The sequence below is a fragment of the Pristiophorus japonicus genome, chromosome 24 (assembly GCF_044704955.1).
Source record: "Pristiophorus japonicus isolate sPriJap1 chromosome 24, sPriJap1.hap1, whole genome shotgun sequence".
Taxonomy (NCBI): Eukaryota; Metazoa; Chordata; class Chondrichthyes; family Pristiophoridae; genus Pristiophorus; species Pristiophorus japonicus.
In genome coordinates, this window is record NC_092000.1 from 5160247 (window position 1) to 5172255 (window position 12009).

Sequence of the window (12009 nt, forward strand, 5' to 3'; positions counted from 1 at the left end):
GAACTATTTCTGAATGATCTCTGTCTGCCTCCAGGATTAAAATGGGGAAGGATTATTATAAAATCCTGGGCATTAATAAAGGAACGGCGGACGATGAAATCAAGAAGGCATACAGAAAGCTGGCCCTAAAGTACCACCCCGACAAGAACAAGTCTCCAGACGCAGAGGAGAAATTCAAGGAAATTGCCGAGGCCTATGATGTCCTGAGTGACCCCAAGAAACGGGAGGTTTACGATCAGTATGGAGAGGAAGGTAAGCAAAAAAAAAAAAATGGGGATTTATCCCCACCCTGGAAGCTCAGCGTCCACACTGAGTTTTGTCTATTGGTACCCAGACGAATTATTGCACCGGTACACGTCACTGTTGAGCGAACGTGCTCCTTGTGTGATAGGCCAGGGACCAGGAGCAATAGACAAATCATCACCTCCGCCTGTTTCCGCGCCCCCCCCCGCACCCATTTGTGCTTCTGTAATTTTATTGCCTGGTTTATTCTTTCTGAATTTGGTGTGTTTGGAGTCTGGGGGATTTATCTACAATAAAATAAGCTATCCGAGTGTACATACTGCTTGGGTGGGGTGGGTGGGGAGGTTGCTTTTAGTGGTGGTCCCTCATTGGTGGATAAATCCTAGCTCACTCCAGAGATTTGAGCACACAAAATCTAGGCTGACACTCCCAGTGCAGTACTGAGGGAGCACCGCACTGCACTGTCGGAGGGGCAGTGCTGAGGGAGCACCGCACTGCACTGTCAGAGGGGCAGTGCTGAGGGAGCGCCGCAATGCACTGTCGGAGGGGCAGTGCTGAGGGAGCACCGCACTGCACTGTCGGAGGGGCAGTGCTGAGGGAGCGCCGCACTGCACTGTCGGAGGGGCACTGCTGAGGGAGCGCCGTACTGTCAGAGGGGCAGAAATGAGGGAGCGCTGCACTGTCGGAGGTGCTGCCTTTTGATGAGACGTTAAACCGAGGCCCCGTCTGCCCCCTCGGGTGGATGTAATAGATCCCATGGCACTATTTTGAAGAAGAGCAGGGGAGTTATCCCCAGTGTCCTGGGGCCAATATTTATCTCTAAATCAACATAACAAAAAACAGATTATCTGGTCATTGTCCACATTGCTGTGTGTGGGAGCTTGCTGTGTGCAAAATGCTGCGTTTTCCACAATACAACAGTGACTACACTTCAAAAAGTACTTAATTGGCTGTAAAGCGCTTTGAGACATCCGGTGTTCGTGAAAGGCGCTATCGAAATGCAAGACTTTCTGTTCCCAGCCCCAGAGTGTGTGCAGCCGGTTGCTGGGCTCGGAGTGCTGAGCTGGCTGAGATCGGTGATCTCTGCACCGACTAGAGGTCAAACCAGCAACTTTCCTGGTCTCTGACCTTGGAGCAGTGCAGACGATGCAATTCCCTACTCAGCTATCGGGGAGGTCTATCCACGTGCTTTGTCTGCATCAGCCTCGCTCTCTCTCAATAGGCATCCACCTCATTGTTGGGTGCTGATAAAATCATTTTGTCCAGCGCTGGTCAGCACTCGGGAACAAAAAGAAACCGCTTTCCTTGTTTCACAGAAGGCTCTGGTCAATAGCCACTGAATCTGTGTGAATGATCCCCCACCAGACAGTAATATTCTAACTGTAACTGTTTCACTCGAGCTCCCTACTTTCACAACTCCGAGCCCGAGCACATGAAACTACAAGAAGTGGAATCTGTGTAATCCTGTCTGAGTCTGAACCACACTGTTCACAACCTGCGTGTCACATTTGACCCTGAAATGAGCTTCCAACCACATATCCGCAGCATAACTACGACCGCCTATTTCGACCTCCGTAACATCATCGTGTCCGCCCCCTGCCTCAGCTCATCTGCTGCTGAAGCCCTCATCCGTGCCTTTGTTACCTCCAGACTTCACTATTCCCAATGCACTCCTGGCTGGCCTCCCACATTCTACCCTACGTAAACTAGAGGTGATCCAAAACTCGGCTGCCCTGTGTCCTAACTCGCACCGAGTCCCGCTCAACCATCACCCCCTGTGCTCGCTGCCCGTGTCCTAACTCACACCAAGACCCTCAACCATCACCCCCTGTGCTCTCTGCCCCGTGTCCTAACTCACACCAAGACCCGCTCACCCATCACCCCCTGTGCTGGCTGACCTACATTGGCTTCTGGTTAAGCAACACCTCGATTTCAAAATCGCCTCTCCCTAGCTCTGTAATCTCCTCCAGCCCCACAACCTCACCCCCCCCCCCCCCCCCCCCCCAGAGATATTTGCACTCAAATTCTGCCCCCTTGAGCATCCCTGATAATCACTCAACCATGGGTGACCGTGCCTTCTGTTGCCTGGGCCCCAAGCCAAACTGTTTTCTGACTTCCATGTATCCGCCTTGGTTCCATATCCCAAACAAAATCAATCCACCTTAGCTTTGCCATTTTCAATTGCCCCCAAGCTCAATAGCTTTTGGGGGGGTGGGGGAAAAGAGAGAGTTCCAGATTCCCACTAACCCTTTGTGTGAAGAAGTGCTTCCTGACATCACCCCTGATCGGCCTGGCTCTAATATGAAGGTTCCCTTGAGCCTTGCTGGGAAGCGCGCCTGGCCATCGGGTGATACCCCCACCCTGGTCGGATAGCTTGTCGACGATGTCTGTGCTCACTGTGAAGGATGACCCTCGGGTTGTTGGTGCCTGTGGAGCTGTATCCCAGCAAGACCCCTCACCTTGGTAGGGGTGGTAAAGACCACGTGTGCACTCCGATATCCTTCAGCACGTCTCGCATTGAGGAGCGCCAGTCTGATTTACAGTGGGCCTTTGTCTCTTGAAACTTACCTGGTCCCTGACTGTCCATCAGCTGTTACAGAACACTGCCATTAGTTTTATTTACCTGCTGAGTGATGCAACTTGAGAATGAAGAGCAAGTGAGTTAGACAACACCAACTAACAGGATGCCCTCCAACACTCCTATTCCATTTTGCATTTTAAGAACATAAGAAATAGGAGCAGGAGTAGGCCATACAGCCCCTCGAGCCTGCTCCACCATTCAATAAGATCATGGCTGATCTGATCATGGACTTGGATCCACTTCCCCGCCCGCTCCCCATAACCCCTTATCCCCTTACCTATTAAGAAACTGTCTATCGCTGTCTTAAATTTATTCAATGTCCCAGCTTCCACAGCTCTCTGAACCAGCGAATTCCACAGATTTACAACCCTCTGAGTAGAAATTCCTCCTCATCTCAGTTTTAAATGGGCGGCCCCTTATTCTAAGATCATACCCTCTAGTTCTAGTCTCCCCCATCAGTGGAAACATCCTCTCTGCATCCACCTTGTCAAGCCCCTGCATAATCTTACACGTTTCGATAAGATCACCTCATTCTTCTGAGTTCCAATGAGTAGAGGCCCAACCTACTCAACCTTTCCTCATAAGTCAACCCCCTCATCTCCAGAATCAACCTAGTGAAGCTTCTCTGAACTGCCTCCAAAGCAAGTATATAATTTTGTAAATATGGAAACCAAAACTGCACGCAGTATTCCTCACCAATACCCTGTATAACTGTAGTAAGACTTCCCTGCTTTTATACTCTATCCTCTTTGCAATAAAGACCAATATTTCATTGGCCTTCCTGATCACTTGCTGTACCTGCATACTTTCCTTTTGTGTTTCATGCACCAAGACCCCCAGGTCCTGCTGTACTGCAGCACTTTACAATCTTTCTCCATTTAAATAATAACTTGCTCTTTGATTTTTTTTCTGCCAAAGTGCATGACCTCACACTTTCCAACATTATACTCCATCTGCCAAATTTTTGCCCACTCACTTAGCCTGTCTATGTCCTTTTGCAGATTTTTTTTGTGACCTCCTCACACATTGCTTTTCTTCCCATCTTTGTATCATCAGCAAACTTGGCTACATTACACTCAGTCCCTTCTTCCAAGTCGTTTATATAGATTGTAAATTGTCCAGTTTGTATTTTGTTTGTCCATTCTTCATGCTGTTGGTGAACAAATGCGAAAAAAAGAAAGACTTGCATTTATATAGAGCCTTTCATGACCACCGGATGTCTCAAAGCGCTTTACAGCCAATGAAATACTTTTGGAGTGTAGTCACTGTTGTGATGTGGGAAACACAGCAGCCAATTTGCGCACAGCAAGCTCCCACAAACAGCAATGTGATGATGACCAAATAATCAGATTTTTGTGATGTTGATGTTGATTGAAGGATAAATATTGGCCAGGACACCGGGGATAACTCCCCTGCTCTTCATTGAAATAGAAACATAGAAAATAGGTGCAGGAGTAGGCCATTCGGTCCTTCGAGCCTGCACCACCATTCAATATGCTCATGGCTGATCATTCACTTCAGTACCCCTTTCCTACTTTCTCTCCATACCTCTTGATCCCTTTAGCCGTAAGGGCCATATCTAACTCTCTTTTGAATATATCTAATGAACTGGCCCCAACAACTTTCTGTAGTAGAGAATTCCACAGGTTAACAACTCTCTGAGTGAAGAAGTTTCTCCTCATCTCGGTCCTAAATGGCTTACCCCTTATCCTTAGACTGTCACCCCTGGTTCTGGACTTCCCCAACATCAGGAACATTCTTCCTGCATCTAACCTGTCCAGTCCCGTCAGAATTTTATATGCTTCTATGAGATCCCCTCTCATTCATCTAAACTCCAGTGAATACAGGCCCAGTCGATCCAGTCTCTCCTCATGTCAGTCCTGCTATTCCGGGAATCAGTCTGGTGAACCTTCGCTGCACTCCCTCAATAGCAAGAACGTCCTTCCTCAGATTAGGAGACCAAAACTGAACACAATATTCCAGGTGTGGCCTCACCAAGGCCCTGTACAACTGCAGTAACACCTCCCTACTCCTATACTCAAATCCCCTTGCTATGAAGGCCAACATACCATTTGCTGCCTTCACCACCTGCTGTACCTGCATACCAACTTTCAATGACTGATGTACCATGACACCCAGGTCTCGTTGCACCTCCCCTTTTCCTAATCTGCCGCCATTCAGATAATATTCTGCCTTCCTGTTTTTGCCACCAAAGTGGGTAACCTCTCATTTATCCAGATTATACTGCATCTGCCATGCATTTGCCCACTCACCTAACCTGTCCAAGTCACCCTGCAGCCTCTTAGCATCCTCCTCACAGCTCACACCGCCACCCAGCTTAGTGTCACCTGCAAACTTGGAGATATTACACTCAATTCCTTCATCTAAATCACTGATGTATATTGTGAATAGCTGGGCACTGAGCCCTGCGGCACCGAACTAGTCATTGCCTGCCATTCTGAAAAGGACCCATTTATCCCGACTCTTTGCTTCCTGTCTGCCAACCAGTTCTCTATCCATGTCAATACATTACCCCCAAAACCATGTGCTTTAATTTTGCACACTAATCTGTTGTGTGGGACCTTGTCAAAAGTCTTTTGAAAGTCCAAATACACCATCCACTGGTTCTCCCTTGTCCACTCAACTAGTTACATCCTCAAAAAAAATTCCAGAAGATTTGTCAAGCCTGATTTCCCTTTCATAAATCCATGCTGACTTGGACCGATCCTGTCACTGGTTTCCAAATAGTGCCAGCCGATCTTTTACATCCACCTGAGAGAGCAGGCGGGGCCTCGGTTTAACGTCTCACCAGAAAGACGGCCCCTCCGCGCCACCCCTCCGACAGTGCGGCGCTCCCTCCGCACTGCATTGGGAGTGTCGGACTAGATTTTGTGCTCAAGTCCCTGGAGTGGGACTTGAATCCACAACCTTCTGACTCCGAGGCGAGGGTGCTGCCCACTGAGCCACGGCTAATGAGAAGGATGAGATGTGTTGGGATCTGTATCTGGAGATGTATGGAAATTAGTGGGAGCATTAAACCGTTATTTTTGTCCTGGATGCCCATCGTACACTGGCAAAGGCTGAGGATGTTTTGCAGAGTGTAGTGTCTACTTCATGCTGACTTTAAAAAAAAAAAATATCGAAACACCAACTCAAACATAAAATAAAATACTGAAAATATCCTTTGTTGCCTTGCCACCGACTCCATCCCTTTCTCTAGCCCTTGGTCTGAGGCTAAATCAGATTGTTTGCCACCTTGCCATCCTATTTGACCCCGAGATGAGCTTCCAACGGCATCACTAACACAGTCTATTACCATCTCCGTAACATCACCCGTCTCCGCCCCTATCTCACCACATCCGCTGCTGAAACCCTCATCCATGCCTTGGTTACCTCCAGACTCAACTATTCCCACATTATAACAGTGACTACACTCCAAAAACGACTTCATTGGCTGTAAAGCACTTTGGGACATCCCGTGGTCGTGAAAGGCGCAATATAAATGCAAGTCATTCTTTTTCTTTCTCGTGGCCGCCCTCCCATCTCTCTCCTTCTTGAGCTCGTCCACAACTCGGCTGCCCCGTGTCCTAACTCGCACCAAGTCCCGCTCACCCATCACCCCCTGTGCTCTCTGCCCCGTGTCCTAACTCGCACCAAGTCCCACTCACCCATCACCCCCTGTGCTCGCTGCCCCGTGTCCTAACTCGCACCAAGTCCCGCTCACCCATCACCCCCTGTGCTCTCTGCCCCGTGTCCTAACTCGCACCAAGTCCCACTCACCCATCACCCACTGTGCTCGCTGCCCCGTGTTCTAACTCACACCAAGTCCCGCTCACCCATCGCCCCCTGTGCTCGCTGTCCCGTGTCCTAACTCGCACCGTGTCCTGCTCACCCATCACCCCCTGTGCTCACTGTCCCGTGTCCTAACTCGCACCAAGTCCCGCTCACCCATCACCCCCTGTGCTCACTGCCCCGTGTCCTAACTCGCACCAAGTCCCGCTCACCCATCACCCACTGTGCTCACTGCCCCGTGTCCTAACTCGCACCAAGTCCCGCTCACCCATCACCCCCTGTGCTCACTGCCCCGTGTCCTAACTCGCACCAAGTCCCGCTCACCCATCACCCCCTGTGCTCGTTGATCTACGTTGGCTGCCAGTTAAGCAACGCTTCAATTTAAAAATTCTCATCCTTGTTTACAAATCCCTCCATGGCCTTGTCCCTCCTTATCTCTGTAATCTCCTCCAGCCCCACAACCCCTCCCCGCCACCCCCCCCCCCCCCCCCCCCGGAGATATCTGCACGCCTCAAATTCTGCCCTCCCTGAGCATCCCTGATTATAATTGCTCCACCATTGGTGATTGTGCCTTCTGTTGCCTGGGCCCCAAGCTCTGGAACTCCCTGCCTAAACCTCTCCGTCTCTCTTTTGAAGACCCACCTATTAAACAAGCTTTTAGTCACCCATCCTAATAACTCCTTTGGGCCGGTATCAACATTTGGTTGATTACCATCCTGTGAAGCGGCTTATAAATGCTATTGCTGCTTTTAAGTGTATAAGCTTATGGGGTACCTCAATAGGAAGGACCTATTTCCCTTAGCAGAGGGGTTAATACGCAGCGGTATCGATTTTAAAGTAATTGGTAGGTGGTTTAGAGGGGATTTGAAGAGAACTTTCTTCACCCAGAGGGTGGTGGGGGTCTGGAACTCACTGCCTGAAAGGGTGGTAGAGGCAGAAACCCTCACCACTTTTAAAAGTACTTTTTTAAAAAGTACTTGGATGTGCACTTGAAGTGCTGTAACCTACAGGGCTATGGACCGAGAGCTGGAAAGTGGGATTAGGCTGGGTGGCTCTTGGTCGGCCGGTGCGGACACGATGGGCTGACATGGCCTCCTTCCGTCCTGTAAATTTCTATGGTTCTGTGGTAACTAATTGCTGAACCTGATCTTCAGTCTTCGAGTGACAATTTAACAACTTTGCATTTTCTCCCCCGCCCAAACTATGATCCTGCACTCCCTGTACACAGGCGTACACAGCATTGGTCGTCTGGTCTCTACCCTTGTGTCGCCTTCTATCTTTCTGGGATCGATGAATTAACTGTCTTGATAGCTTGCAATTATCTGTTGTTGGTCGATTTTCATTGCTGGTCGATTGCTAAAACCATTCCCATTATTTCCACCCCCCACCCCCCCCCTGCCCCTCTGTTTCAGGGTTGAAGGGTAATGGCTCTGCTGGTCCCAATGGCGCCAGATTCCAGTACACATTCCACGGAGACCCCCACGCCGTTTTTGCCGAGTTCTTTGGCGGCAGAAGCCCCTTCGACATGTTCTTTGGGCAGCGGAACGGCGAGGAGGACATGGAGATCGACGACGACCCGCTCAGCTCCTTCAGTGGCTTCGGCATGGGCGGTGTGGGTGGCGTGCCGGGCTTTCACCGGGGCCGGCCTCCCGCCAGGAAGCAGGACACCGCCGTCACCCACGAGCTGAAGGTCTCTCTGGAGGAGGTCTACAACGGCTGCACGAAGAAGATGAAGATCCGGCGGAAGCGCTTGAACCCGGACCGCCACACGTCGCGGCAGGAGGACACCATCCTCACCATTGAGATCAAGAAGGGCTGGAAGGAAGGCACAAAGATCACCTTCCCCAAGGAAGGCGACGAGACGGCCCACAACATTCCCGCGGACATCATCTTTGTGCTGAAGGACAAGCCGCACCCAGTCTTCAAGCGCAACGGTTCTGACATCATCTACCAAGCAAAGATCAGCCTCCGAGAGGTAAGCGCTCCTTTTTGAGTGGTGTAGGACACCACACACAAGAAATAGGAGCAGTAGTCGGCCATTCGGCCCCTCGAGCCTGTTCTGCCATTCAACAATAAGATCACGGCTGATCTGATCCTGGTGAACCTGTGGAATTCTCTACCACCGAAGGCTGTGGAGGCCAAGTTGCTGAATATATTTAACATTAGAAACATAGAAAATAGGTGCAGGAGCAGGCCATTCGGCCCTTCGAGCCTGCACCACCATTCAATATGATCATGGCTGATCATGCAACTTCAGTCCTGCTAGTACCCCACTCCTGCTTTCTCTCCATATCCCTTTAGGGCCACCCTTTGAATATATCTAACGAACTGGCCTCAACAACTTTCTGTGGTAGAGAATTCCACCGGTTCACAATTCTCTGAGTGAAGAAGTTTCTCCTCATCTCAGTCCTAAATGGCTTACCCCTTATCCTTAAACTGTGACCCCTGGTTCTGGACTTCCCCAAAATCGGGAACATTCTTCCTGCATCTAACCTGTCCAATCCTGTCAGAATGTTATATGTTTCTATGAGATCCCCTCTCATTCTTCTAAGTTCCAGTGAATATAAGCCTAGTCGATCCAGTCTTTCTTCATGTCAGTCCTGCCATCCTAGGAATCAGTCTGGTGAACCTTCACTGCACTTAAGAGGGAGATAGATAGATTTCTAGACACCAGGCACCAAGGGGTATGGGAAAAAAGCGGGAATATGGTGTTGAGATAGAGGATCAGCCATGATCATATTCAATGGCGGTGCAGACTCGCAGGGCCGAATGGCCTACTACTACTTTTCTATGTTTCTGTGTTTCAACTCCACTTCCCTGCCTGCTGCCCATAACCCTTGACTCCCTATCGTTCTAAGATCGGTCTATCTCCGCCTTAAATATATTCAATGACCCAGCCTCCGCAGCTCTCTGGGGAAGAGAATTCTTATCCCCGATTCCCATCGCTCCACCATTGGTGGCCGTGCCTTCAGCTGCCTGGGCCCCAAGCTCTAGAACTCCCTGTCGAAACCTCTCTGCCTCATTCTTCCTTCAAGATGCTCATTAAAACCAACTTCTTCGATTGAGCCCTTGGTCACCTGTCCTAATAGCTCATGGTGTAGGTCGGTGATGAATTGTTGACTGGTAATGATCCTGTGAAGAGTCTTGGGGTGTTTTACTCCGAGAGGCGCTATATAAATGCAAGTCATAGAACTATAGAAATTTACGGCACGGAAGGAGGCCATTTGGCCCATCGTATCCGTGCCGGCCGACCAAGAGCTATCCAGCCTAATCCCACTTTCCAGCTCTGGGTCTGTAGCCCTGTAGGTTATGGCACTTCAGGTGCACATCCATGTACTTGTTAGAGGCAGAAACCCTCACCACATTTATCACCCTTTCAGACAGTGAGTTCCAGACCCCCACCACCCTCTGGGTGAAGAAATTTACCATCATATCTCCTCTAAACCTCTCCCTATTTATTTTTAAATCTATGTCCTCTGGTTGTTGACCCCTCCGCCAAGGTTAACGGGTCCTTCCTATCCAGGCCCCATAAAATTTTATACACCTCAATCAGGTCTCCCCTCAGCCTCCTCTGTTCCAAAGAAAACAGACCCAGCCTATCCAATCTTTCCTCATTGTTAAAATTCTCCAGTCCAGGCAACATTATTGTAAATCTCCTCTGTACACTCTCCAGTGCAATCACATCCTTCCTGTAATGTGGTGACCAGAACTGCACGCAGTACTCCAGCTGTGGCCTAACCAGTGTTTTATACAGTTCAAGCATAACCCCCCTGCTCTTGTATTCTGTGCCTCGGCTAATAAAGGCAAGTATTCCTTATACCTTTTTTTAACCACCTGGTATGTTACCTTCAGGATCTGTGGGCCTGCACTCCAAGAGTTGAGACACTATTCGGGCCATTCCCGCCATACCTCTTGCCTACATCACTTTACCGAGGGAAAGGGTGGGCGTGACAGGTATTGCTTGTGTCCTGTCCGAGGTGCTAGAATATCGAGATACACAAGGGGCATTCAGGTCTCTGGGGGGGGGCATTGCTACGAGACAGGAGTGAGTCCACCTATTGGGTGGACTGTGTCTGTCTGCGCGCATGCGCCTATCTGTCTGTCTGTGTCTGCGCGTGCCCGCGTGCCTCCCTGTCTGGGCGCGTGTATTGGCACATGGTGGGGGGGGGGGGGGAGGTGGGGGTGGTGGAGCCTGGTCTCCAGTCATCTGGGATCCCCTTGCCACTGGACCAAGACCTCGCTCTGTCAAGCCCGTGTGGTGGTTGGTGTGCAACGGCCACCCCACGTTAAAAAAATCCACCCACAGGCATCTTCCACCGTTTTAAAATGAGTTCATCAGCCACCCGAGGACTCGTTTTTAGTGTGGAAACAAGTCCTCCTCGGCCCCGAGGGACTGCCGATGGTGATTTAGCTAACCTGTCCATTGCTTTTTGTTTGTGTCCAGGCGCTATGCGGTTGCACGCTGTCTATACCGACGCTGGATAAGAAAACCCACACGATGGTGTTCAAGGACATCATCCAGCCGGGCTCGCAGAGGAGGATAGCGTCGGAAGGATTGCCACTGCCAAAGCAGCCGGAGCGCCGTGGAGACTTGGTGGTGGAGTTTCACGTGCGGTTTCCCGAGTCGCTGACGAACACAACGCGGGAGAAACTCAAGGAGCTGCTGCCCCTGTAACTGCGGCGGAGGTTTCGGGGCGTCCTGTGATTGTGGGGGTGAGGGTGGCGAAGGTGAGGAATTGTATTGTAGTGGATTGTAACTGCCAGGCGGTGGTCTTAAACATGACCTCGCCAACTTGGACATTACCACTGAGCAAGTTGCTTAGTGGGCTTTTATATATAAAAAAATAATCTATATTCCAGTCTCTACATAATTTGAAACTGTTGGTATCGGGTCTGTACCTTCAGAACACTGCAGCACACGTTCAGCTTTATATATTCTCTTGTTCAGTGTAAATAATGCAGCCATTTGTAACCAAAAATAATATGCAATACAAAAATAGTATTGGCCATTCTATTCAAATATTGTCTCTGTCTGTAATGTGGCTCATTACCTCTTTGTTCAAACAATAAATTGTTTTTCTTCATTTTCTCTTAAAGCATTACGTCTGCACTGTATGAACAATAACCATATTTATATAGCGCCTTTAACATTGTGAAACGTCCCAAGGTGCTTCACAGCAGTGTTATGAGACACAAAATTTGACACCGATCTGCATGAGGAGAAATTTGGGCAGGTGACCAAAAGCTTGGTCAAAGAGGTAGGTTTTAAGGAGCATCTTGAGGGAGGCGGAGAGGTTTAGGGAGGGAGTTCCAGAGCTTGGGGTCCAGACAACAGAAGGCACGGCCACCGACGGTGGAGCGATTTATAATCAGGGATGCTCAGGGGGGCAGAA

General features: G+C 49.7%; 1 protein-coding gene across 7 annotated transcripts in view; it reads left to right on the forward strand.

Moving 5' to 3' along the window:
• The window catches only part of LOC139237898 (dnaJ homolog subfamily B member 1-like), a 17108-nt gene extending 5396 nt beyond the window's left edge, over positions 1-11712 (forward strand). For all 7 annotated transcript variants that reach the window (XM_070867177.1, XM_070867174.1, XM_070867175.1 and 4 more), the window contains exons 2-4: positions 35-252; positions 8029-8591; positions 11061-11712. In XM_070867177.1, coding sequence (XP_070723278.1) covers positions 42-252; positions 8029-8591; positions 11061-11291 — 1005 coding nt within the window. In that variant the 5' untranslated portion in view covers positions 35-41 and the 3' untranslated portion in view covers positions 11292-11712. The remainder of the gene's footprint in view (positions 1-34; positions 253-8028; positions 8592-11060) is intronic.
• Positions 11713-12009: the final 297 nt, after the last annotated feature.